The sequence below is a fragment of the Medicago truncatula genome, chromosome 4 (genome assembly GCF_003473485.1).
Source record: "Medicago truncatula cultivar Jemalong A17 chromosome 4, MtrunA17r5.0-ANR, whole genome shotgun sequence".
In the NCBI taxonomy this organism is placed as follows: Eukaryota; Viridiplantae; Streptophyta; class Magnoliopsida; order Fabales; family Fabaceae; genus Medicago; species Medicago truncatula.
The window spans coordinates 49,653,616-49,679,095 of NC_053045.1; the positions used below are offsets into that span (position 1 = coordinate 49,653,616).

The 25,480-nt window shown below is 33.3% G+C and overlaps 4 protein-coding genes across 11 annotated transcripts; 1 reads left to right on the top strand and 3 right to left on the bottom strand.

Moving 5' to 3' along the window:
• Positions 1–2,302: 2,302 nt before the first annotated feature.
• On the top strand, positions 2,303–7,588 carry LOC11412003 (vesicle-associated protein 1-2). The gene is made up of 8 exons (XM_003608673.4): positions 2,303–2,611; positions 2,706–2,776; positions 3,023–3,104; positions 3,195–3,310; positions 3,411–3,575; positions 3,667–3,717; positions 6,703–6,780; positions 7,154–7,588. The coding sequence occupies exons 1-8, from the start codon at positions 2,557–2,559 to the stop codon at positions 7,262–7,264; spliced, it is 729 nt and encodes a 242-aa protein (XP_003608721.1). The 5' UTR covers positions 2,303–2,556; the 3' UTR covers positions 7,265–7,588.
• A 590-nt stretch (positions 7,589–8,178) lies between these two features.
• On the bottom strand, positions 8,179–10,366 carry LOC25493612 (copper transport protein CCH). Its single transcript, XM_024782113.2, has 3 exons — positions 10,125–10,366; positions 9,698–9,779; positions 8,179–8,553 (listed from the first exon to the last, which is right to left on the bottom strand). The coding sequence occupies exons 1-3, from the start codon at positions 10,188–10,190 to the stop codon at positions 8,369–8,371; spliced, it is 333 nt and encodes a 110-aa protein (XP_024637881.1). The 5' UTR covers positions 10,191–10,366; the 3' UTR covers positions 8,179–8,368.
• Positions 10,367–11,351: 985 nt separating this feature from the next.
• On the bottom strand, positions 11,352–14,673 carry LOC11407916 (leukocyte receptor cluster member 1 homolog). 3 transcript variants are annotated; one of them, XM_039833469.1, is made up of 2 exons: positions 13,759–14,673; positions 11,352–11,804 (listed from the first exon to the last, which is right to left on the bottom strand). In XM_039833469.1, the coding sequence occupies exons 1-2, from the start codon at positions 14,463–14,465 to the stop codon at positions 11,714–11,716; spliced, it is 798 nt and encodes a 265-aa protein (XP_039689403.1). In that variant the 5' UTR covers positions 14,466–14,673; the 3' UTR covers positions 11,352–11,713. The 3 variants fall into 3 exon arrangements, with proteins under 3 accessions (XP_039689403.1, XP_003608722.2, XP_039689404.1); XM_003608674.4 differs by having other exon boundaries at positions 11,352–11,784; positions 13,759–14,672; XM_039833470.1 differs by having other exon boundaries at positions 11,625–11,794.
• A 3,099-nt stretch (positions 14,674–17,772) lies between these two features.
• On the bottom strand, positions 17,773–24,648 carry LOC112421313 (uncharacterized). 6 transcript variants are annotated; one of them, XM_039833454.1, is made up of 15 exons: positions 24,274–24,648; positions 24,003–24,186; positions 23,845–23,902; positions 23,719–23,758; positions 23,056–23,109; positions 22,810–22,925; positions 22,664–22,729; positions 22,414–22,580; positions 22,189–22,249; positions 22,048–22,112; positions 21,343–21,447; positions 20,776–20,851; positions 19,584–19,696; positions 19,111–19,165; positions 17,773–18,490 (listed from the first exon to the last, which is right to left on the bottom strand). In XM_039833454.1, exons 1-14 carry the CDS (start codon positions 24,359–24,361, stop codon positions 19,126–19,128), a joined length of 1,233 nt encoding a protein of 410 aa, XP_039689388.1. In that variant the 5' UTR covers positions 24,362–24,648; the 3' UTR covers positions 17,773–18,490; positions 19,111–19,125. The 6 variants fall into 6 exon arrangements, 5 of the variants coding, with proteins under 5 accessions (XP_039689388.1, XP_039689387.1, XP_024638359.1 ...); XM_039833453.1 differs by having other exon boundaries at positions 19,111–19,170; positions 22,810–22,913; positions 24,274–24,646; XM_024782591.2 differs by having other exon boundaries at positions 19,111–19,170; positions 23,086–23,109; positions 24,274–24,645.
• Between the last annotated feature and the right edge of the window lie 832 nt (positions 24,649–25,480).

Consider the following 25,480-nt stretch of genomic DNA (forward strand, 5'->3'; position numbering starts at 1 on the left):
AAATACTCCCTTCGTCCCGGATTAACCGAGCCATTTGCTCAAATCACACATATTAAGACAAATGTATAAATGAAGCAGAGAAAAAAATGGTTTTAAGTGCTCTTGTTAATTATTGGTCTATTTTCCACTATCATAAATGCAAAGTGGAATATATTGAATTGGGAGTGATGAAAGTAATATTAATTAGAGTTATAAAGGGAAAAAAGTAATTAATGATGTATTGAAAAGTGAAATAGCTCACTTATTTTGGGACACTTTTTTATTGAAAATGACTCAGTTATTATGAGACGGATGGAGTAACAGAGTTTAACCGAGTTGGATCCTAGGGACTCACTATAATTAGAGTAGACCTCAAGATTTAAGATGTGTTGAAAGATATAAAAAATTCCACCAACGATATTTTAAGCTCACAATGAAAGTTGAACCCACAATCTTGTGCAGCACGAGTCTACTTCTTAACAGCTAGACCAATCTTTGTTGACGAATTTACTCTAATTTTCACATACTTCTCTACAACCACGTATGAGAAAACAAGCTAGTACTATCCACCCAAACAACATGATCAGACAACCCCAAATGAAAATAGAACCGAAAAACTCATATGTTAAAACTCGACAATTAGACTAACAACCCATGACAGACCCGGAAAAAAGGATGAAAAGAGGCAATGCACAATAGAAACATCGTTAAAAATAACATTCGCTTGAAGATCAACAAAAACTCGTACTAAAACACAAGTTGCACTTGACCGGCCGACAAACACCTAAATCCTATAGCCTTCACTAAAAGACCCCAACATGAACCGAAACTTTACCGATTCAAGCAATCGCTGGAACCCTAACGCCATTCATAAAACATGTATGGGGAACTTTCATTCTATTTAACAACCACCTCCACAATAACACCTTTGTCCCATCAGCCATCTCGCCAACTTCTCAAATCTTGCATGCAAAAACTCCATCTTTGAACCACTTAAACCCCATCAAATTCTTCCACAAGTTAAGGTATAATAAGACCTATTTAAGATACTCAAATCCACCTCATGCGAAATCCGTCGCTCATACTACCGCACAAGAACATATTTCCAAAGTGGTCTCTCATCTTGGAGCAACATCCATCTCTATTTTGTCAAGAGACTAAAATTAACATACTTACTCCCCTCATGTATTTAATCTACATCGAAGTTGATCTAGTAATGGAACTCAAGTCAAAAGTTTCCTCAAATTTGTTCCAACAGATAAACTCAAATACTTGAACAAAACAAAACCTTCACTACAATTTAAAAAATTACAAGTCATCTTCATAAACTCTCTTGACACATACTAAACCTTACATTTATTAGGAAATCAACAATTTCTACTCTCTCAATCTCAAAACAATAGTTGTTTAAGGTTTGTGCACAATTTTTATGGAAATGATTAATTATGTTGATTTTAATGGTAAAATTAATATCATTTTTTAAAATATCATTTTTAATTTTATTTAGCGGAGTTGTTAAGTTTTATGAAATTCAATAAATAAGGATACAATAGTGGAAAAAAAATAATAAATGCTCTATTTATATTCTAATATGACAATTATTTTGAGAAAAATAAAAAATACTAAATAGACAATTATTTTGAGACGGATGAACAACTTTTTTATATAAAAAATTTATGCAAGTTGGACTCCGATGACTCCCTAAGACGAGTGTGTTTGATTTGCAAAATAGTAAATAATGGACAGAACAGTACAAGACAAAACAACACACAAATTTTTATGCTATTGAATAATTTTTTGTTTTATACGATATTTGGGGGACGAAATGCTATTTTGGTATTTTAGACAACCTGTACGTGAGACAAAAAGTTGTACTGTGGTTTGGTGAGGGACAAAAATATGAGTCTTTGTCCTGTCCCTTGCCTTCAGTTTGTCCTGTACCTGAAACAGCTTTACAAATCAAACACTGGACAACTAGAGTTGTTCTGTTCTATCATTCATTTTTTAGTAAATCAAACGCATCCGATCACACATTAAAGAGATTTCCACATTGACAACGAAAGTTAAACTTACCATTTTTGAGATGAATCAACTCCTTATCAATTGAGTCAATTTGATTGACAAAGAACCAACAATTTTTTTATTTTATTTTAAGAAAACAACCAACAATTATTACACGCGAGTTGGCATTTTTATTTGATTATAATTTCATTATTGCTGGGTTGGTGCGTTTTTAGGGTGGCATAATTCATTTTTAGGACCACTTTAGGTGTAGTTTATTAAATCCCAAGTCCTTTCCATATCTGTATTTTATTTCCATAAGTTTCAACGCACGTTGATAGTACCACTTTCTCCACCACATAGAAAAATAGAAAACCAAAAGAAGAAAAGAAAAAAAAAAACTGAATCCCTGTCATCATAATCATAATCATAATCGCGTTTTCCCTAACTCCAATTATTTTCATTTTCATTTTCTTCTCGATACGATCTCAGATCTCTCTCCCTCCAATTTCATCTTCTTCACATCAAAACGCACTTTTTCAAATAATCACTTTTTTCTGCTTCAATTACCAAGAGATGAGTCCCGATGGTGATCTCCTCAGTATCGAACCTCTCGAACTCAAGTTCCCCTGTAAGTTTCCATTTCCTTTGATCTCTTTCCATTTTTCTAGGGTTTCAAAATTTTGAAACGCGCGTTTTGATTTAATCTCTCTTTTCTGTTGCAGTTGAGCTGAAGAAGCAGATCTCGTGTTCTCTTCAATTGTCTAATAAGACTGATAGCTATGTAGCTTTCAAGGTAACGATAATTTTCTGCTTCTGAATTTTCGTTAATTTTGATAAAGATTTGATGTTGAGTTTTAGTTTTAGTTATTTGTTTCTTGTAAGATCTGTTAATTTGAGTTTAGTGATTAGTGTTATTGTTAATTTGATCCCCCTCTTAGTTTTTTTTCGCAATGTTGGATTGCAACAAATGATTTTTATCATTTTTGCGGTGAAAATGCAAAATTTGAGTGATTATTATTGTTTTTTTGATTTTGTTTAGGTGAAAACAACCAATCCCAGGAAGTATTGTGTTCGTCCTAACACTGGAATTGTCTTGCCAAGATCTACCTGCGATGTTATGGGTACGGATACGGTTATTCTGAATGCATCGTTTCTTTTCACTTGTGTTTAAATGTTAATCGATATAAGTGTGTTTCTCTGTTTTTGTATAGTTACCATGCAAGCGCAAAAAGAAGCTCCAGCCGATATGCAATGCAAGGATAAGTTTCTTCTTCAGAGCGTAAAAACCAACGATGGTGTCAGTCCAAAAGATATCTCTGCGGAGATGGTATGATTATCATGCTAGTTGCTGTTGAGTTTTCATTTGATTTTTGTTTACGATTATGATGTGTTAAGTTACAAGATTTGTGCCATTCGGGATTGCTTAGTTCAACAAGGAGGCAGGGCATGTGGTCGAGGAGTGCAAATTGAGAGTGGTGTATGTCTCTCCGCCGCAACCACCATCTCCAGTCCCAGAAGGTTCTGAGGAAGGGTCATCACCTAGAGGTTCTTTTTCAGAAAATGGAAATGCCAATGGTCCTGAATTCGCACAAGTGGGTCCTTAACTTGTCCTGTTTTAGTTTAACCTATATTTTTCATCCAAGGATATCTATTGAGATGCCTTTTCTTTTTGGGATATTTCAGGTAACAAGAGGATCTGCTGAACGACCTGAGGCTCAAGACAAATCTGCAGAGGTATTGTAAAACAACTTCTGTTTTATGTACTTGTTGTTTGTTATAATGTATGTTGATCTGTGCTCACCAGTTGTACTAATTGACTTCTGTATATTGCTACTATAGATTACACACATGAATTTTTGTAGGAATAAATAATATAAAATTTAATTATCTTGTTCAATATTTTAAAGATATTATCAATTTGCATATCAAATTGCTTTGCAACTTTTGGGTGTTATTTTTCTTTCTTTTTTCCTACTTGGAAGCCTAGGTACATTTGATCTTATTGTCTCGTATTTCTGTTACCTGATATAAATGTGAAAAAAAGTTGTGATTTCCGGTGTCTATCATGCATTATTTGGTAACGAACATGCACCCGTACAAGAGTTGCTCTTTTACATGATTAACTTTTATAAAGTAAACACTTCTTTAAAATACAATGTTGATAGTAATTGTATGAAATTTCTATGAAATATTCACTTGCCTTATTCTGGAGTTTCATAATCACTACATTAAGTATCTGCAATGCTCATATACTACAGTGTCAATACATATGCAGCCATATTTCAAACACAAAAATACCCTTAAAAACAGTGGTATAGAACAAAGGCAAGACTGTAATGCTGACATAGTTTGGAATTGGATCACTTCTAAAAAGACCCTATCACATCCATACATCGCCTGTATAAAACAAATCCATCACTAAAATCATTATGTCATACTCCTTTTTGGCTTTTTTGTAGTCCACATTGTCCATAGCCCTCTTAGAGTCACCCGAAGAGGGAAATTAAAGAAAGGGGAGAGTTAGTTATCGGGAGAGAAAAAGTTGAGTTTGTTATATAGGGTGAATGGTAGAATCACGGGGCATCTTGGAGAATCATTAGGTAGGTTAGAGCATTTTGTTCTCTGAAAGAGTTTAGTTCTGGGCAGTAGCAATACTCATTCCGCTGTAATTTCTTCATTTATTTAATATTCACACTTCTTGTTCATCACTGATTTATTATTTTTACCATGAATTTGCACTGTTATTTCTGGGTTCTTATGACGTAATTCCCGAATTCTGTACCAGTGGGTGTAACAGAAAGGATAGGATAGAAGTTACAATGAACAGTACAAGCCTAAGAGAAAATTCTTCACAGAACATTCCCTGGTGTTCACCTTGAGAACACTTTTTTTTTTTTTGTGTGTGGGCGGAGGTGGGTGGGTGGTATTGACAGGCAGCAGTGGCCAATTGGGAGGGTATTGTGGGGAGAAATAGAAGGACAGCACAGATCCCGGCCTTTTAGTTAGTTAAGAGTAAGACAGTTGCAAAGTATAACAGAACAACTAATCAACTGTTAGTTGGCAGGGAAGAGAATTAAAGTGAGATGAGAGTGGGGAGATAAGGCATCAAGTGTGATCATTGTTGTAGAGGAGTACTGGTTTCTTGAATTCCACAAGTTGTACCGTTCGTAGGGAACAGAAATAAAAAGAGCTCTGGCTTTCTCAAATACTAAGGGCTGTACTTTTCATATTTAGCTGTGATAATTAGTAGGGAAGAGAATTAAAAGACGACCGGGGCGAGAGAAGACATCGAGTGTGATCGTTATCTTGGAAGAGTACCGCTCTCTCAAATATCATGGGTATGTTTGGATGGAGAGTTTTGTAGGGCCAAGTCTATATTTTGGTATATATTTGAGTTTTTTGTTTTGTTGAAAGAATAACATTTTATAGCTTTCTTAATTTAAAAAAGCTAAATAAGAACTCCCCTAAAAAATCCTCCATCCTACCACACCCGTAAATAGTATGTTTGGTTCAAACAAGGGGAGGGGCAGGAAAGATGAAATGAGATATCCTGTTTGGTGGAGGGGAGCACTTCAAGGGAGGGAAAGTGCTAATTTACAATTTAAACGCTTTTAACAATTTGTGACACTTAATGTAAGGGTATTTTAGGCAATGCCTCTAGGATTATATAAACACATCTTGTCTCTCTTCAAATCCCCCAATATTGGAGTGAGTTAAAACTGATTAAGGAGAGATTTCACTCTCCTCCATTCCTAGAAATTGAACAAAACAACTTAATTTTAAAATAAGTCCTTCCACCCCTCCATTTTCCCCAACCAAACAGTCTCATATGTTAGCTAACCCCTCAAGTCGTACCTTCAATCCATGATCCCATGATTGGGGGCAATTAGAATTCTGAGCTAGAAGAGTAGCTCTTTGAATAGTTTCTTAGCTTTACACCAATTTATATAACTGTTTGTTGGACTTAAAGCGCTATAGCTGTTTTTTAGTAACTCGATATATATAGCTAGCTTTAGAACGTATACAGCTTTCTTGTGTTGCAAAACTGTGAGACTATGAACTTCCTTATACAAGTCTACAGTTGCGGTGTGTATTCTAATTGCATATGTACCCATAGCATGAGAAAAAATAGTTGTTCCAACTTCCAAATATGAATTTTAGAATTTTATTTTCAATCTACAAAAGGTTTGTGTAGTAACCCCTAGATGCCTTGATATCTTTTTTTTTTAGCTCCCAACTCTAAAAGGTGCTTTCTGAGTTTGTATAATTTGTTTGTTCAAACTTAGGTCTAGTGATTTGCCTAATCATGTTTAGTCTCTAAAAAGTTGCCTTTTGAAATTAGTCTTCATTTGAATTTGATTCCTTCGTAATATTTACATTCTATTAAAATAGTGAGGACTCAAACTTAATTTGAAATTGGGACCAATTTTAAAAACTCACATGTTAAAGGACCCAATACATATTTAAGCATTTCATGTTTTCTTGTGGGATCAAAGCTGATGGATGATTTCATGCTTTAAATACCCACAAGGGTTGTTTACTTTATTTATGACTTATCGATCATGTATTAGTAGGAAAAACGTAACGGCATAAAAGGGAGAAACAATTGTGGTGATCTGTTTTCTTTTTTCTCCGCTTGCTGTAGTTTTTATGGAGCCTGTAATTTTAGAGTTAGTAATGTATAGCAACTGTGTTTTGACTATAGTTGCTTTGTTGCAGGCAAGAGCTCTTATCTCAAGGCTGACTGAAGAAAAGAATAATGCAATTCAACAAACTAGCAGGCTCCGCCAGGAACTGGTGAGGATTCGCTATACAAATGCTATATATTTCTTTGTTGTTGAAAGATACTATATAGTTTGTTGTTTCATCATTTCATATTGAGTCTGCAGTCTACCAGGATTTTCAGTCTGAATGGGGATGAAATGTGTTTTTGATAGAAAAGTTTATGGTGATTGAATAATATAGTCTTATCTCATTTGTATTAAAAGCAAGTTACTTTTATGTACTGCTACTATTTTATGGAGTGGAAATAGAAATACCTAGTATCTGCCATTTGTTTTCTTTTAGGGGAGATGTGCACTTCAATTTTTGCTACAACCATCAAATGATTCTTTCAACATTAGATATGGACATGAAACACTTATCAAATGAATGAATTTATTATTTGCAGGAGCTGCTGAAGCGCGAAGGCAACAGAAATCGTGGTGGAGTGTCATTTATCATCGTCATATTAATCGGCTTACTTGGCTTAATCATGGGGTATCTCATGAAGAAGGCATAAGCATTTGCACGATTTGATTTCACCATAGATTTTTACTTTGTTCCTGACTGTTCAAGCAATTGTGGCGAAAGTAATGTAGATCAATTCATCTGGTGTTGGTTTTTCTTTTTATTTTCCCTTGTATTTTTGGGTGGATAACATTTTGGAAGTAGAAGACTTTAGGGGAAGTTGTGGGTCTGTTGTTACTCTTAATATGAACTGACTCATGCTTTGGGTGACATGCATTCTTTTTGTAACTTAAGAGGAAAAGATTGTTGTTTCTTTTGTGGTTCATTTAGTGACTATGGTAACATCAAGTTGGTCGAAACGACCACACTTCCGGGACTCTCTGGCTTTTTCTTGCTGTAACCTTTTTTTTTTTTTTTTTTTTTTTTTTGTCTTTGAATGTGGGAAGTAGCTGTGTTCAAGTCTAAATTGATCCAAATAAAAACCACAAACCAATCCAAAAATCCCGAAAACTACACATAATTGAATATTTATTAAATTTCTTTGGATCTTTTATGAAAACTGATCAGATCGGATTTTAAATCCATTTTTCAAAACTAAATCAAACCAACCCAAATCGCATACATAAAATCAAATATCTATTTAATTTTGGAGTATGTGGTATTGCGAAAAATCTGTTATTAGTTTTTTCTTATTTTTTCAATGATAGTTACTACAATTCAATTTTTTTTTTTACTATTTTATCTATTTCAAACATAATTGTTAATTGGTAATATTATTTTGAATATATTGTACATATATTTTTTCCCATCAAAAAAATTTGACTTTATTGATAGAAAATTGTAATTTGGATTACCAAAAATCAATCCAATCAAAGCCTCTTTAAATTGGATTAGGTTGGGTTGATTTTGTTTTTTTTTTTAGAATAATCAGAAACCTTAGGAACAAATGAGTTTTTGCTTCATAACTGAATCAAATAATGGCAAATATTGACTTATTGTTTCCTTTCATCTTATGCATATAGTTCCCGTACCCGCCTGTTTTCAAATATGGTTTTGCAGCCTCTATTGATTTCACGCGGTTAGTTTAGTTTTGTAGTATGCAAGAAAGAAAGAACAAAGTGAGCCTTATAGTTTGAAGCTTGTAGCTGCTTTTGATCTACTTTTTGTTACATTTATGCTTGTCAAATTGAGTTAAACAGGCAAACAATGACTTGGGTTGATCGGTGGAACTCTTCAGGGCCCTGCTTCTAAATGATTTAGACTGGAAGTCGCAACGTGCCATGAAATCTCCCTTCACAGATACTTCATTCTTGCGAACATCTATTGTGTACTCCGTCAACCCTGCATATTTAGTTTTGCAATATGAATGAAGATCATGAAGTAACTTCCAAGAAAAAGCCACTACTTTAGATGGCACTAGACTCTTTAAATTGACTCAAACACCCTTTTCTTTCATCGACTCAAATGACCTTCCAATAATAATGATTCTTCAAGCAACTTATACGCCAACTTGACCGTGAAAAATCCTGTTTCGGCTGCTCTCCACGACCACCCATCCTTAAAATCCGAACCCCTCCACTCCGGATTACCTCCTTCAAATTATTAAGCAAATTAAATTCCCACACAAAAAGTGGTCTACGCCACAGAAAATACCAACCTCCAACCCCTGCAATCACCCCCAACAAATCACCGACATTCGCATCCTTTTGGGCTGAGATTGAAAAAAGCTGTGGGAAAGAAATGCTTAGAGATGCACTCCCCACCCAAGTGTCCTTCCGAAAATTTTCGTATTCCTTCCATTCCCCACCTTTCTCTCTCTATCCTACAACTTTTGGTGGTTTATTAAAATTGAAAAAAAAAGGTTTCTTATTCCTGTAATATCAGAACCATGCAATTCTAATTGTTTGAATCAAACCATTTTTTTAATACGACGAGTAAACAAATCTGCACAGCCTCGGAACTAATGCTTCCACCGTTGATAAGAGTTGGGCTATACCTTGAGGACATACCAGTTAAGGGACAACTTCTCTCTCAATAGACGTGCCTCTATTCCCATTACCAGGATTCAAAGCTCAAACATATTAAAGTGCCTAAACAAAAACTTGTGATATACCCAAGAGCTTTTGAGATAGTAGAGTTTTTTCGAGTTTAGTCAAAGCTCTTGAGTTTGAACTTTGAAAATACAACAACGTTAAACTCGTGAGAGGGAGAGATTGGTTGTCCACTTCATCTACCTTGCAATACTCGATTTATACGAAGAAAAAAAATGACATGTTTCTTCTAAATCCTAACACGACACTGACTGGCGGAGTGATTATAAGCTTCGAATATCTATTTATCTATCTATCTATTAAACATAAAGGGGAAATAAAATTGGCTGCTCAAAAGGGACCTTTGATCTAATCTACATTAGACCTAGGCTATTTAAACAAACAAGTTCACATTTTTTAACGATTTAAAAGACAAAGAGAAGTTTGTAACTCACCAATCATTTTTGAGACAATTCTGGAAACTCTTTCTTGGCAACCATTACATCCAGTAGTTGCTTCTATCACCACAACTTGAAACTGCTTACAAAACATTACAAAATAAGCATTGAACTTAACACAACTACAATGATATAATTTATGATATTAATAACAATAACGGATCATCGTAAGAATTACAACAATTGTTTGTTTGCATGATTTCTGAAAATATTTAGCTTCGCAAGCTAGAAAAGATGGGAAGAAAAAAACAGGAAACAAAAGTTTTCATATTGAGTTTTGTATTAACAATCATTCATTCAGCACAGCAAATAACAAAAAATTAAATGGCAAGGGATGATAGATATTGATATTTGTTTTTGGATTAAAAGTTAAAACATATATATGGAGATTGAATTGAAGAGAAAATAGTGTTAGTAAACCTACCGAAGGGAGTGTCAAGTTCTCCAAGTATAAAAGAGAACGATTATCATTTTCATTTCTAGAGGCCATAGCCCATATGGTGTATCCTTAAGCTTTGCTTCTCTCATCTCGTTTTTAAACTTGCTGTATTAGGAATTGATCAAAAGTTTGACTATGTCATGTTTTGTTAAACAATCGTCAAATTGATCTTGTTTGAATTATTCCTCAAATTTTCTATGCAAAACTTTGCATAACAAGCAAATTTGCAAAGCATTTAAATAAACTAAAACATGAGATTTGCCTCCCTACTTGGCACGTTTAAGCAACTACCAAATTCAACTAGCAGACTTTAAGGTTTGATATTGCTTGGTCTTCTGACGAATAAATGTGTTTTATGATTTTAAATTATATAGATAATTTAAACGAGAGATGTATGTAATTTTTTTTAAGGCAACTAATGGTAGTCTTAAAATACTAGTTATACGATAAACAAATATAAGTTTATATTTTATTTACACACATTTACTCTCTCAAACCTCACATTTTATATGGTATTGACCACTTTATCCAAGACAATGAGTGCGTTTGATTTGCTAAAAACATCATAAGACAGAACAACATAACACAAAGTAGAACAACACATGACAAACTTTAATGATATTGTATAATTTTTAGTCTTATACTATTTTTTGTGGACAAAAAATTATTTTTGTATTTTAGATAATTTGTACGTGGGACAAAAAGTTATATCCTGACTAGTCGGTAATTTTTTAGCACAAAAATGACCTTGCAATGGAATACTCCCTTCAAACTCAAGTAAAAATAGTTAATCTCATTTAATTTTCTTATATGACTTTTGAAGGGAGCAATCCCTCAAAACTCCTTTCAAGAAGCTACGGAATACTCCCTTATAATATGAAGTTAAGAATTTTTCTTAATCAATGAAAGTTGTGAAACATAGGATTCAAAACCTCGATTTTGGAAATGGAAGGGCTAATTTTTTTTTGGTCAAGGACTAAAATTTTAATCTATACAAATATGGAAACCAAAAATTCATTTAAATTTTAAACGACGTTTATATTTGAGTCCATAGCAGTGCTTACTATGTCACACAAAAATTGTCACATTAAATGATATTTTTTCCTAAATCTGGAGCAGGATGCGAATCTTTCAGTCCTTAAACATGTAGGAAGATTGGTCAAAAAAAATAAACAAGGAGGAAGTTTTGTATATGCCAAACACAACAAGAAGTCGTTAATGCATTGTATTTAAAGCATTTGTATCAACAAAGTCTAATAAAAATGATTTTTTTATGTACAAGGCAACGATTAAAACTTTGTTCAGTATTCAATTCTCCCGGTACAAGCTTTAAGAAACTCCAAACCAGAAATAACAAGTTAAAAAAATGAAAATTAACTCTTCATTTTCATTAGGTAAAGCATTTGATAGACCATAATATTATAAAGACTTAAATCAAAGTTATGAACTGAGGCAGACTCATCCAGCACTCAAGCCGATCCTGTATTTCACAAGGTCACAATATTCTGAAGAACCAGAGGAAGCTTGGGTGAAAATGCTTGCGACAATTTGCTATAGGTTTCTCAAGAGTGAAGCTAGCAGGATTTCCATGTGAGGAAGGGAAAATCTTGGGAGATCTCAGTGCAGAACCCTACTCGATCATCTCCTGTAAAGTCGTAGAATATGCTTTCATCAAACAAAGTAATGAATACAAAGAAATCAAATACAACTATTAATTAAAAAATCAGCTATAGCATGCATTTTTTGAGTATCACCAATCTGGTGCCAACATCTTAATTTTTATTAACTTCTATTATTCTTATTAGGGCAAGTAGTAAACCAGCTTTGTACTCATTGACATGTGTGTATGCATAACTACTTAGTCTATCAATAGTTGCATTAGTTCTTTCGGCAAAATTGCCACCCTTTGTCTTCTAATTCAAGCATTATGCATAAAAAAAAGCTTTATATTGCCACTCTGCAGTAAAACTATAACACTGCAGCAGAACCTAACATTAATACAAAAAACTACTTGTTACAACATCAAGAGAAATTTGATCAATTTTGCTTCCTAACACAGTCCTTTTACTAGAAAAAGCTGGTTATACTCAAAATGAAGAGTAAAAAAAAAAGGTTAAAAATGTGTGTGTGTAAATTACATTTTTACATAAGAATAATAAAACACAAATCTTCAACTTGGAGCAGTGTCAACAAATCAATCTTTGAGAATAAATAACTGCAATAAAATAGTGGCCAGTATGGCAGTCACTAAAGCTACGTTTGGGAGTTTAGGAGAGAGCTTGGGGGGGGGGGGGGGGGGGGAATGGAAGAAAGGTAAAGAGAAGAAAGGATAGTCTCCCAACTTGAAGGGGGATATATTTTTCTTCGTAGTACATAAGTATGGGGGAATTCCAACAATGTATTGAAGAAAGATTTTGGAGGGCTTCAAACATCGTTTTATAATACTGTTCTGTCTGTTCAAATTAAAAATATAACAATCACAAACATTCACTTTTCATTCTCATCCCCTCCCTCCGAACTCTCAAACAGGGTCTAACTGGAAAAAAACATATACCAGTACCAACACAACAGCTACTTACAAAGAATATCACGATCAATATGAATTACTTTCTGCAATAATAATATAAAAATTAAGTGAGAGCCTAGCACACTATGTTTCCCTTCTCATGTATGTTTTCCAAATTAATTAATTGAATGTAATAAAGATTTAACCGTATCTATTCAGTGATATCAGTGCATAAAATATATTCACTCTAATTGGTAATGTTCGTTGTTTCATGTTCAAGTTTAACCAACTTGCAGCTGAACAAGCAATAGACTAATTCATTCTTATTTGAAAAATCAGCAATGCAAACAGTAACTGAAGTGGTCATTACTCCTTTCAAAAACAACAAAGCATCCATCTCATTCAATACCATTATTTCTTAGTAAGACTAGCATTTAAAAATGGTGTCAAAGTGACACCAGAGAGAAAATACCTAGTATTTAAATATTTTAAACAATAACTTTCTAATATTCAATGGCACTAATCTAAAAGAAATTTTGACCAATACACCATATCACAAACAAGCATTTAAACTCACAACAGAATCTTCTATAACTAATCATTAGAGGGTACTAAATTTCCATAATCAACTAGCCTACATGAGATTACTGCAACTGGTGAACTAGAAACTTGTAAGGGCTGAGTTATAACTTATGCAACTCAAATTATAATCACATATTTAATCTAAGGAGAGCTTAAAGTTGGATCGTATTGATCCCTCTGAATCAGAATAAACCATACTTTATGATACATTGTCACAGGCTAGTCCCAATATCATATATATAAGAAAGCAACCTAATAAACAATCAAACAAATCCTAGTATAGATAACAGCCAAAGATAGAACTCAAAACATATTGAAGAAAACAAATTCAAAACCAATATAAATCAAATCTTTAATAGCCTATATATAAGAAAACAAAACAACTTTGATTGATAAGATTCATCTATCTTCCCTTATAGCTAGACTACTGAACCAACATTACATATCTTACTGGTTTCAATTTTCAAATTTTCGATCAAATCAAACATCATAAACTATAACGAATAACTTCAAACAAAAGATGATTTTCACCTGTAGTATCTATCACTTGCAACAGCATCTCGACGACTTTGTTCCATTGGATGCCGCCTCAAGGCCCTCTCCCTCTCCTTCTCTTTCTTCTCCCTTTTCAATCTCTCTTCCCTCAACTCCTCCAATGTCTTCTTCCTTTTCTCACCCTTCCTATCACCACCACCATTTCCACCACCACCAACATCATCATGATGATTGAATTTCTTCTTTTGAACATACCAAGGCAATTCAACCCCTTTCCCAGCAACACCATAACCTAATTTATATTTCTCATCTTCTGGTCCAACAGCACGAACCGTCTCTCCAGGCTCTTTCCTCATCTTCAACTTCTTATAATTCTTCTTCAATTCCTCCTTTTCATCAACAATCTCTCTTTTCGGTACTCGAATTGGATCAAAAATCTTAATTCCTTTAAAAAGATTAATATGACCTAAATCACCGGCTTCGGCTTCAATTTCAGGGTTAGCTTCTGATTTAGGTTTGGCTTCAGGTTCGGATTCAGGTGGCGGAATTGTCGGTGCTAAACCTTTAGCGACACGGAGTTGTTCAAGACGGACTTCCGTGTCACGTTTACGAGATTGTTCGCGTTTGAGCTGTTCTTCTTTGGCGGCGGCTTCTTCATCTTTGCGGACTTTTTCTCTGTTATCGAAATTGTAAACGTTCCAGCGTTTTTGAGGGAGGATATTCAAACCGCCATGGCCACCCATTTTTTGATTATTTTACGATTTGCACCTAATACGGGAACGAATGGATTGGGAAATTTGAAGAGCGAAGAGTTTCGATTTCGATTTTGTAGTAGATGGATTGAAAAGGGACGAATTTCCGATATATGTTGTGTATCAGTGAAAGCTCTGCGAACCCTAACTTGATGAAGGAACAAGATGATGGCCTCTAATGAGAAAATAGTGATTATTTTTTAGATTGTTTAAATACTTTTTTTTTTTTGGATTAGTAAGTTTTTTTTTTTTGAAGGAAATATTGTCATCAAGTCACGCTTTTATCTTTGATTTTAGGTAAACTCACGTGTAATTTTGAAGTACGTTTGATACATTATAGAAGAAAAAAAATTCTAAACTTTTATGTGAGAATTTATTAAAAATGTGACGGTTACGTAAACGACCAAAAATCATGACGATTTTTTTTTAAAGAGATTAAGGCGATGTATTGAATTAGGATTCTATAAAATTTTAAAAGATTTTTTAATTATAAAAAAGTCTTGTGATATTCAATCAAGATTTTTTGCAACTTAAAAAAAATATTGTGGTATTCAATCAATACTCTTTGTCATTTTAAAAAAGTCTTGATGTATGCAATCAAGACTTTTCATCACCTAAAAAAAGTCTTGTGATATTCAAAATCATTCAAATTTTGAAGGATTGTTTAAATTGGATTTTGATGAATTTTGTGGGATTTTATAGTGTAATTTTAACAAGAAAAAATCTTTCATGAAAAGATGAGATTTCTTGTTGGTTTTATTTTAAAAGTTACTATCTTTTTCTTCTCTTTTCTCTCTCTCCCTCCCCCTCCTTATTCTCTCATTTCTCTCTTTGTTTCTCTGTCTCTCCATTCTCTCTCTCATCTCTCATCCCCCCTCTCTCCCTCTCTCTATCTCATAAAAAAATAAAAAATTGTATTGAGAATATTATGATAGAGAGTATGTCGTAATCAATGTTCTTCAAATCGAGTGTTAACTCTCCGTGATTACCTAGTTTACGTTTTTAGGTACAAAAATCGTGTTAACTCTGAGGTAAACTCGATTTCTGGTAAAATCGGAAGGTTTAACGAGTTTGACTGAGTTAACACTCGGTAAACTCGACCGATTTGTAATGGCTGACACAATAATTTTTTTTTGAAAGATTTGTAAGTGCTGGCATAATTTTAAATATGTACAATTGAATTTTGTGGGAATAACATTTTTAACAAATAACAAATGTGTATTGAGAATAATGTGTTAGAGTGTTTTTTTGCCCTTTAAAATCTTATAAAATCCATAAAATTCTTAAAATTTGAAAATCAATAGTAAAAGAATTTTTTGTTGGTTTTATTTTTCTTTATTCAAACGCTAGAATTTATTTATTCATTATTTATATCATTCACGCTTGTAAGTTTGTTCTTTTTCCCCTAAAATTCATTGAATCCTTTAAAATTTTAAAATCACATAAAATCCTTTGAAATCCTTAAAAGTCAGTGTGATAAATCCTTTAAAATCTTGAATGTATAAAGTCTTTTACATAAAAAGTCTTTTAAAATCTCACATAATCAATACAATCTCAAACAATCTTTTAAAATCTTAAAGACATTTTTTATTAAAATAGTCTTTTAAAATCATAATCCAATACACCTCTAATTGCTGAATTTTTTTTGAATGACTGAAAACATAATTTAAGATTTTTTGGGATCTAAGCTTATTTAATCTAAAATTGATGAAATTTTCTTTTACTAAGAATTTGTTCATATTTGTTCTCAAGATAGTATATTTTTTTTAATCTTTCTTCTATAACTTCTCTTCTCTAAAATATCATAACTATTATTTTAAAATAAAATAAAATATCATATCCATTTCTTTTGCCCGCAAAAAAAAATAAATAATAAATCATCTCTCTCTAATATGGTAGATTTGAAAGAGACAACTCAAATATGTGGATAATAAAGTAGATAATGAATCTGGACCAAAAAAAAAAAAGTAGAGAATGAATGTTGATCTAGATTTTTTTACCTTGTAAAATTGAAGGACTTGGAGTTGTCATGACCGAAATCTATCTATTCCTTTTCTTACGAAGTATTTTAAATTTGGTCAATGCTATTTTGTATTTTTAAACTTTTATTGTATCGAGAGGATTCACTAGAAAATCGCACTACAAGCTCACCATTGCTTACGAGTCATGACTGGAAGCTGCGGAAGTTTGGTTTGGAATGATAGGGTGAATACGAGAGAGAAGGGGAAGAAGAAAAGGGATCAAGCATTATTCCCGGGCAAGTTCAAGTGAGCTTGTAAATAAAATGGTTGAGTGGAGGAGTGCTGAGTTCAGAGCCCTCACCTTTCTCAACTCTCTCCCCCTATTCACCTGCAGCAGTAAACTATGCCCCAATCCCTTGCATAATAGTAGTCTAGTCTCCATTATATAACAAGCTTTCAAAGACAAATGTGTGTTAAACTACATTAAAAACGGTTGGGGTACAGTAGCAATTTTGTACAATTTACAATTAAACATAACTTTAATTCACTTGTTCAATAAAACATGGCTCAGGCTATAGGTCTCCCACCGTGAGCAAGCGAAAAAAATAACTTTTGACGGTCAGATATTAAAATTCTATGATTGTTAACATACACCAACAACACCATATACTTTTTAATTCTCGCTTTGTTCTCTCTTCTCCATCTTCAACCTGCTTTCTCTGTTTCTCACCCAAAAATTCAGATTGGCAGCAACATAAGTTTCAAATAGAGTTGACATATAAGTTTGGTCGAACGCATCTTCCGTTGATATGAAGCTTTGCCATTGAAACCAATATATTTTTCTTTGAAATACCATCGTGCTTCCATGAAAGAGTAATGAGATAATTTTTTTAAAAAAACTTAATGAATTTATTTAACCAATTTAAGTGTGGAAGATTCAAGTTTTAATAGTTTAAAAAAGAACAAAAATGAAATTTAGTGACAAAATTTTGATTTTTCGAAAGCTTCACACATCTTTCAAACCTCTCAACCACCTTTTGGGGCTTTTAGGAACCGCAAGCAAATACCATTTTTCTTTTTTGCAGAAGATGCAAGCAAATTATTGAACAAACAGAAAATCCATTGTTTGGATATTAATAAAGGAACACAAGTTAATTAGTTAGGTTATTTATTTTTTCTTTAACAATTTCCTTTCATTATATTAATCTTGAACTGGGACATTCCCCTTCCTTTGTTTTCCAATTCCTTGTCAATTTTCACAATCAATTATGGATTGATTATCGCAAGAGAGAAAGATTTGTTCTGAAAACGAAAGTAGTTGAAGGAGAAAGAGAAGAGTAAGAATGGAAATTGATAAAGTGTTGGTAGTGCATCATAACAATCTTAAAAGCTTACAATCTAATAGTTAATAATACTCTCTCACCGTGAGAGACCTATCAAGGTCACTCACTCACCCTAGAAGGCACCATAAAACATAACTTTATTTCAAACATAATACACTGAATCTGCCTTGGGTTATGACACTTTTCGCTCACAAATAGACACTGAGTGTCACATTTGATGTAAAATATATTCTCATTCATGACAAAAGTATGGTCACCATTCAAAGGAATAATGATAAAATACCATATCCAAGTAAGCCAAAAACCCAGGTGAAACTTCCAAATCTGATAATATTATCTTCTAATTTTTGGACGTAACAAGCCTTCAACAATATTCACCAACCTGAACAAGACCCATGCCTTTGACTACAGCGGAGAAGAGGCCCAACCTCTATCTCAACAAGTCTATGCTTTCAAGTTTCAACAATGCCTCATTTATAAATTCCACCAGTCACAAGCCTCAAAGAACGAGGAACTGAGCAAGACATTCACCCCAATATCCATTGATTATGTTGAAGAGTAATTCGAAAATGTAGATCAAGACTCAGGACCAAAGTGGCTCAACCATCAAAAAATGAAATCACTAAGTTGTGTACGTTTGCCTTTGTGGCCATTCCTTTGTACGATATATGCACTTTCTTCTGCACCTGCATTCAAACAATTCATCCTGTGCCTGACCCAAGGCAAAAAAAATAAAAAATATTTGAGCGAAACAAAGAAGACTGAAATAATGAGCAGAAAACATGAAATGAAATTATACTGTTTCACCATTTTCCATAGTAATATTTGAAAACAAAAAGCAAAAATGAAGGCGATAATTTTCTAATTATTAATGTCGAAAAATAAGAATAAAAATTCCTCAAACCAAAAAGATAATAAATAAATATTAAAAAAAACCTTAATTATATAATCAACAGAAAAAATTACATTTTAAAAACCAATTATGATTTTATTTATTAAGGGTCATACTAACATGTGTCCTGTTAAGGATTCCACAAATAACAAGTATTTATCGGGAAAAATTTATTTTCAAATTTTTGAGAAATAAATTGACACAATTTCCAATAGATAATTTCAATTTTTGGTATAGGGCACATGTTAACATTTCCCATTTATTAAATATAAAAAATAGGAAATGGTAGCATAATTACCCGCTTATATATCCCCAGGCATGTAACCAAACATGGCCGCTGCAAATATTTTAGCATTTTGTGCCGAAACATTTAAATTCCAGGACATTTAAGATACCTACAAACCAAACACCTAATGTTAAGGAGTAGAGAAAATACTTACCATGTGAAGTGGTCTTCACAGCATATAGAACCCGATATAATTGAAAACCCGGCGCCTTTCCTTCACAAGACAAGTAAAACATGTTTGTATTAAGCTAATAAAAAAAGAAGAAAATGGGATAAAAGTTGACATCACATAAAACATAAACACTAAAGACTAACATATCTGTATTCTGTACATGTATGTATGCATGACAGCAGATATCACAGTTAAATATTGAACTGATATTCTTCTGACCCTATTAACCAAAAGTCTGCCTTTATAGTACAACAACAACAACATATTTGGATCAAACTACGCCATAGTGTTCTATCATAAACCATATTTGGATCCAACTCATTGAATAAAAAGGGGGAACCTTGTGCTATAAAGCTCCCGCTTAGCGGAGCTCAATGCAGAAAACATTTTATAAAACCACATTGTTTGAAAGTAAATTGACGAGGACTATGATATAAGAAACTGAAGATACCTACCATGTTGCAGTATACATGTCATAGAACTTTTCAAAGGCTTTATCGAAGCAATAGTGACAAACCAAGAGATCTTTGATGTCAGTGACCTTGCAAGTTGACTTGCAGCATTTAACCTATAGCAACATAAATTGACATGAGCTGATTAGCTGTTGGATGAAAAGAGGCTGCCAATCAAAGATGTCACGTTAAACATGTATAGGCATCCAACTTATAGCAACACAGCTTAACATGAGTTCATAAGCAGTAGGGTGCTAATTCGAGTCATTCAAAGATGTGTTACACATAACACGTTTATACATACATGATACCTACTTGATCATATCTCTTGAGTTGCAAGACCCACGTACCTTGGGTAAAGTGGTTTATAGGGAATCTCTCTCTCTCATAGACAACTACAGCTGGTCAAATAATTGATCTAAGATAGACTCTAATACCATCTTAAAATTTGAGCTGTAAGTCGAACTCAATCCCAAAGCTAGCTCAAGAAATGAGGATTGCCCATGTCTTAGTAAGAATTAATTAATTTGAACATATCTCTAACCAACATGGATCTCAACAAGCAGAAATCAGTAGCGCAAATGGAGGGAGAGAGATTAATTAAATATGCGTGACCAGACTACGTATGCAAAGACTTGCGAAAATCACTAGGAAAAAGCAGACAACAATAACTACCGCCATTGATCCATGCCATATAGACTTGACAAGGTTATAGAGGGAAAGCAAGAAAAAATTATAGGCCAAACAGTTGAGAGGTTTAGAAATAATGGTCTATCTTTGGCGCTAATATGATAGATACAATGTTTAACTTACATAATTTATAAACAATGTTTTCTTTGTGGATGGATTAGTGTATATATATGCGTTAGCGCAATAGAAAAAGCGGACCGTGCCCATCCGCACGCTAGTATCAATAACATGAACAAAGGCAGCAAATTAAGGAACGAACAAAGAAGGCATTAAGTTTATATACTACATAGTTTATAACTTAATAAATGTTTAACTTACATCTAGTGGGGAAAATCTTGATTATTGTTATTTTTGTTGTGTATTGGTAGATGAAATATTTTATGGTCAAGATTAATACAATATTTAACTTCAAATATGATAGATACTCACGTTAAACTGCATTCATATATATAAAGTGAAAATTTAGCCTTTATTCAAGTAATGCATTTTAAAGGAGAAAACTCACCAGACGTTTTAGCTTGTGTGAGTAATATTTTTGATGCGAAGGGTGTGTTCTTATATGATCATCCAAGTGACCTGCCCTGGAAAATAGGAATATTAGAATTCATTAGAATGCAAAAACAGAGTGAAAATATCACCTGTGGGAGTTCAGAAAGATCACGAAGGAATGCATAGTAATATCTACATCTATGATTGCATCCGTGCATTGTTTTCGTGCTTTAGTTTATGTTCCACATTTACAAATCAGCACCAACAACAGCACCAGCTATAAGCACATAATAATTTGACAGAAAAAGCTGCTTATTATATCAATCAAAAGTGCATTGCTGTTTAAGAATGGGCATTAAAAACATCTATTATTTATTGGTGCATAGCATCAATAACCAGCATTCTTACGGATACAATCTTTGCCCGATTGTCATTATACATTGATAGTTTCCATGCCGATAATCATCTGAATTAATACACTTGAAAAGAGAGGGTAGATACAAAAACTCTTAGATGCTGCTTTACATAGTCACTTGTATATCTGAGACATGGCGCCTAGTCAGAGTATAAATTTTAAGCTTACCCATCACAAAGAACAATACTACAGTCGATGCATGTGGCCAGATTCAATGAGCTGCGGCATGTATTACAGTTTGCAGCCAACAAGTCTTTACCAAGCTGGTGGCATCTGCACAAAAAAATCAATCAAATCTGCTGAGTTTGCTTCACTTCTATGGCGATCTTCACATAAGAGCAGATAAATGTTGACCCACTTAAGAAGTACATTCATTCAACAACATATTTTCTTCAGAGAATTCAATGAAAAGCATTAAAGCATACACATATACATTAAACAGTAGTACAACTACGAACAATGAATTAGTTTCCACAGTTGAAAATAAAATTTGAAAAGAAAATATTTAAGCCATTCTACCTAAAAGGCTAAAACACATCTCCCTTTATGCTCAAGGAGCACTCAGGAAAAAATTATTTTCTCTAGGGCCATACACAAATTCACCAATAAGCATTGAGCATGTGGACTTCTCAACAATAACATATATTTATCATTCACATTCCTAATAACCCAACAACGCAACATGCACACTTCATAATATCAATTGACCAAGAAGAAAGACTGGACAAAAAGGTAAACAATACTGTAGAAAACTTGATAGTAAACAAAGAGTGATTTAGTACTTGTCTTGGTATCAAGCTAGAGAATGATAAAATAAAAATAGAGCGCGAGGAACATAGAATTGCCAAGGCAATTAAAAAGAAATTTACAAACCTTCTATACAGCCCAAGAAGATCCTTTGGAATGGAACTGGATCTATTACTTCTTCCCACAGTAATCTGTTTTATAAAAACAAATCATTACCAAAAAAGAAAGAAGGTGAACTCCTATGCAAATATAGCATTGATGACAAACCTCACTGCAACTCTTCACTAGACAATCTTCAGCTAAGTGGCCAGGTCTTTGACATTTCCAACTACAGTAAAACAAAACCCACATAACAAAAGACCAAATCAGAAAGAGGGAAGTATGCAGAAAGTAAAATATTAAACCATTTTCTTTATTTGTCATGACAGTTGAAAAACTAGTGACGTGTCAAAATTCTATAAGCAGAGAATGGTGTTCGAGGGAGAGATATACCATTCATAAGTAGAAAGACTAGATCTCGTTTTTGACCAGCGGTGCCGATTATAATCCCAGGTATCATCGCTAAAGACAGGAGCTGGTAAGGCATCTCTAATTCCAGATGAGGAGAAATCTTTAGCTTGGTCATGGGAGAAATCTTCAGCTTGGTTATGGGAGGTTCCCTAAAATTATTATGAATGAAGAAGTGAATATTTAGGACTTAGAATGGCTAGTACCTCTAGACAATTTTTTTAAGGAGAAATACCTCATTGAGTTTAAGAACTTCCAAAAGTTCATTTTTGCACTCCATGCTACAGACATCATCATCTGTCTATAAAAGCCAACAAATATAATGCACAGCAAAACTTGTAAAGTAAAAGTTGAAGTGAATATTTACATCATATAACTTACCTCATTGCATATATATTCACCATATCTTCCACATATAAGACAAACAGGTTCTCCAGATACAGGAAAACGCTGCTCATTTCTACTTTTGACTCCATTGATGGATTCTTCTTTGTGCCCTTAAGAAAGCATTCAAATTCAATGAGACAAATACATACATTGCTTCATAAATGGTAAAATGGAAACAACAAACAAAAATTTCAAAAGGTGCAAAAGCAGAAGCTTAAACTTGCAGATTACTAAACAAACCAGAATTTGGAAGAGTACGAGTTTCCTCACATTCCGAAGAATCACTTTCATCACCTAAGTATCCATAAATATGATTGAAAATTATTAGAAGCATATACAGCTTGTCAACTAATAACAGGTTTTTATCAAAACTTTCTTAGACAGGAAGCAACTGTGTACCAGTATATGAAACTACTCTTTATCCCAGGAAAAACTAATAACTAATAGGCATGTTTCATTCCCAAAAACTAAAAATAACTGAAAATTAATTAAAGGAGCAAAAACAAGATGAAGTAACAATGAGTAGCAAAATTACTAAAAGAATCGAGAATATCGGCTCCAAGCTTCATATGCATACAATATTATAGAAGATTTTAACCATTTTCTCCATCAAATACTTTCTCTTCGGGTTGAACGTTTTTTTTTAACAAACAAACTTTTGGTTTGAATATTCTAAACAGGTCAGATCAAATCCAAAATTTTCCATATCATAACGTCAACTAATAAATCAGAGTTTAATGAGCATAAATTGTCAGTGCAAATTTGTTTTACAATAACATCCATTAGATTATATAACTATGAATTTTAGTTTTTTTTATCTGCGACAAGAATATAAAAAATATTTTAAAAACTCAAAACAGTAACAGTAAACTAAAGTTATACATAAATTATCAGAAAACTCACTTGCATAATCCACCAAGGATAGAGCAGAATTAGATTTTCCCTGGCACAAAAAAAGCAAAACGTGAAAAGGAATAACAGAAGAGCAACCTTCAAAAATAAGATAAAATGAATCCAATTTCAAAGTACCAAGACATCTTCAGTCAATTCAACACGATCACAGTTCTTAGCTGAATCAACTTCTTTCCTGATCAATAACAACTTATCATCATCATCATGTTTGAATCCACAAAAGCTACAAAAAAAAAAAAAGTCGAAAATTGCATAATGCATGAAATTGATTTTACCTTCTCTTTAGAATGTAATCAGTGTGCGACATAGAGGAAGGATCATCATCAACGTCATTCTTATGGTGATTGTGACGGGATTGCGGTGGACGGGGATGGCGTCGGCGTTTGAGGGAAGCAGTGGGAGCCGGAGCCGGAGGTGGTTGGTCGTCGGAAGTAATGTTACCGGTGGCGATGTTGTAAGCTGAAGAATATAAAATCGGTGAGTGAAAGATAGATAGAGAGAGATGGAATTGGAATTGGAATGAGGAAAGAGATATGGGAAATAAACCATGGAGATTCTGAAGAACGGAGGATAGACTTAAGTTTCTGTTATATGAGATTGAAGGATTCTTGTAGAAATTTGTTCGATTTGACATTTCCCGAAATATTTCGAGAAGAAATAAAATTCACCAAACCAGTCCTGGAAAAAACTCGCGAAGGAAGGAGAGGGGTTCGTTATTTTAATAGAACATCCACAAGAAAACTACTCTTGTCGCTTTTCAAATTGCTCGTTTTGCTCTTCTTTTTTTCTTCCGATTGTTGTTGGCTTAACGGAAGCTCAAATGCCATTCAACTTTTCAGTGATGTTAGACACTTCATAAACCAATTTAAAAAGTGTCGACAAGCGGAACTATATGCTGCTGGAGTATGTTTTGGTCCAATTTAAGAAGTGAGAAGAGTAATGATAATATTTGCATAATTATTGAGTTGTGACAACATTTCTTTTCTCTATCTTTATTGATAAAAAACAATAGAGAAAAAAATAAGAGAGAGAGTAAGATACAACGAGTGTATGGGAGAGATGTTTATAAGTTAAGTTGTCTCAAAATGATAGTACAAGTACAAATATCATTGTTAATAAAAAGTAAGAAAAATATTTATTGTGAGAAGTGAGAGGATTACATGGTGACCGTAGGATTGAGAAGTACACATCAGAGATTAAACGACTCATTAAAAAGTGTACATGAAATCTTAATTCTTTGTTTTTGGGGTGTTACATTCCTGGATGGTTCTCCTTCTCACACACTGACAACCCTGATTTTTTCTCTCAAATTCATCTATCAATTTTTGGGATCTAGATTAGCAGACTTTAGTGCGCCAAAGTTACCATAACTTTGGCTCAGTCTCAACTGTTGAATTAATCATGCGTTCCAGATCAATGACATGCGTTTCAGATCGATGTAACAAGTTCTTTAAGGGCATTGGTCACATAATCCATAAAAAAATTGTCTTGAAAACACAAGGTGTTACTTTTGTTAAGGTAACGAGTACACCATTTTTATTTTATTTTTTAAAAAGACCATTTTTTTTAAGGGTCTTGTTAACAAGTGCCCTAAGAATATTGTTTAAGAAACTCACAAAAAGAAATTATGTCTTGAAAATACAAGTCAAACACTTGTTAAAGTCATAATCGTACAATTTCCAATACAAAAATTGCTACTTTTAGATGCTTAAACAATGCCCTTACTTGTTAGCATTTTCCTTTTTTTAATATA

Coding starts and splice junctions, on each gene's coding strand:
- LOC11412003 (XM_003608673.4), top strand. CDS start 2,557: ATGAGTCCCGATGGTGATCTCCTCAGTATCGAACCTCTCGAACTCAAG. Junction 3,576..3,666: donor ATGGTCCTGAATTCGCACAA/GTGGGTCCTTAA, acceptor GGGATATTTCAG/GTAACAAGAGGATCTGCTGA. Junction 3,718..6,702: donor CTCAAGACAAATCTGCAGAG/GTATTGTAAAAC, acceptor GCTTTGTTGCAG/GCAAGAGCTCTTATCTCAAG.
- LOC25493612 (XM_024782113.2), bottom strand. CDS start 10,190: ATGGCCTCTAGAAATGAAAATGATAATCGTTCTCTTTTATACTTGGAG. Junction 9,780..10,124: donor AGAACTTGACACTCCCTTCG/GTAGGTTTACTA, acceptor TTTTGTAAGCAG/TTTCAAGTTGTGGTGATAGA. Junction 8,554..9,697: donor AATTGTCTCAAAAATGATTG/GTGAGTTACAAA, acceptor CTAAATATGCAG/GGTTGACGGAGTACACAATA.
- LOC11407916 (XM_039833469.1), bottom strand. CDS start 14,465: ATGGGTGGCCATGGCGGTTTGAATATCCTCCCTCAAAAACGCTGGAAC. Junction 11,805..13,758: donor GCAAGTGATAGATACTACAG/GTGAAAATCATC, acceptor GTTTGATGAAAG/CATATTCTACGACTTTACAG.
- LOC112421313 (XM_024782590.2), bottom strand. CDS start 24,361: ATGTCAAATCGAACAAATTTCTACAAGAATCCTTCAATCTCATATAAC. Junction 23,759..23,844: donor AATTGACTGAAGATGTCTTG/GTACTTTGAAAT, acceptor TTTTTGTGCCAG/GGAAAATCTAATTCTGCTCT. Junction 20,852..21,342: donor AGTATTGTTCTTTGTGATGG/GTAAGCTTAAAA, acceptor CCTATTTTCCAG/GGCAGGTCACTTGGATGATC.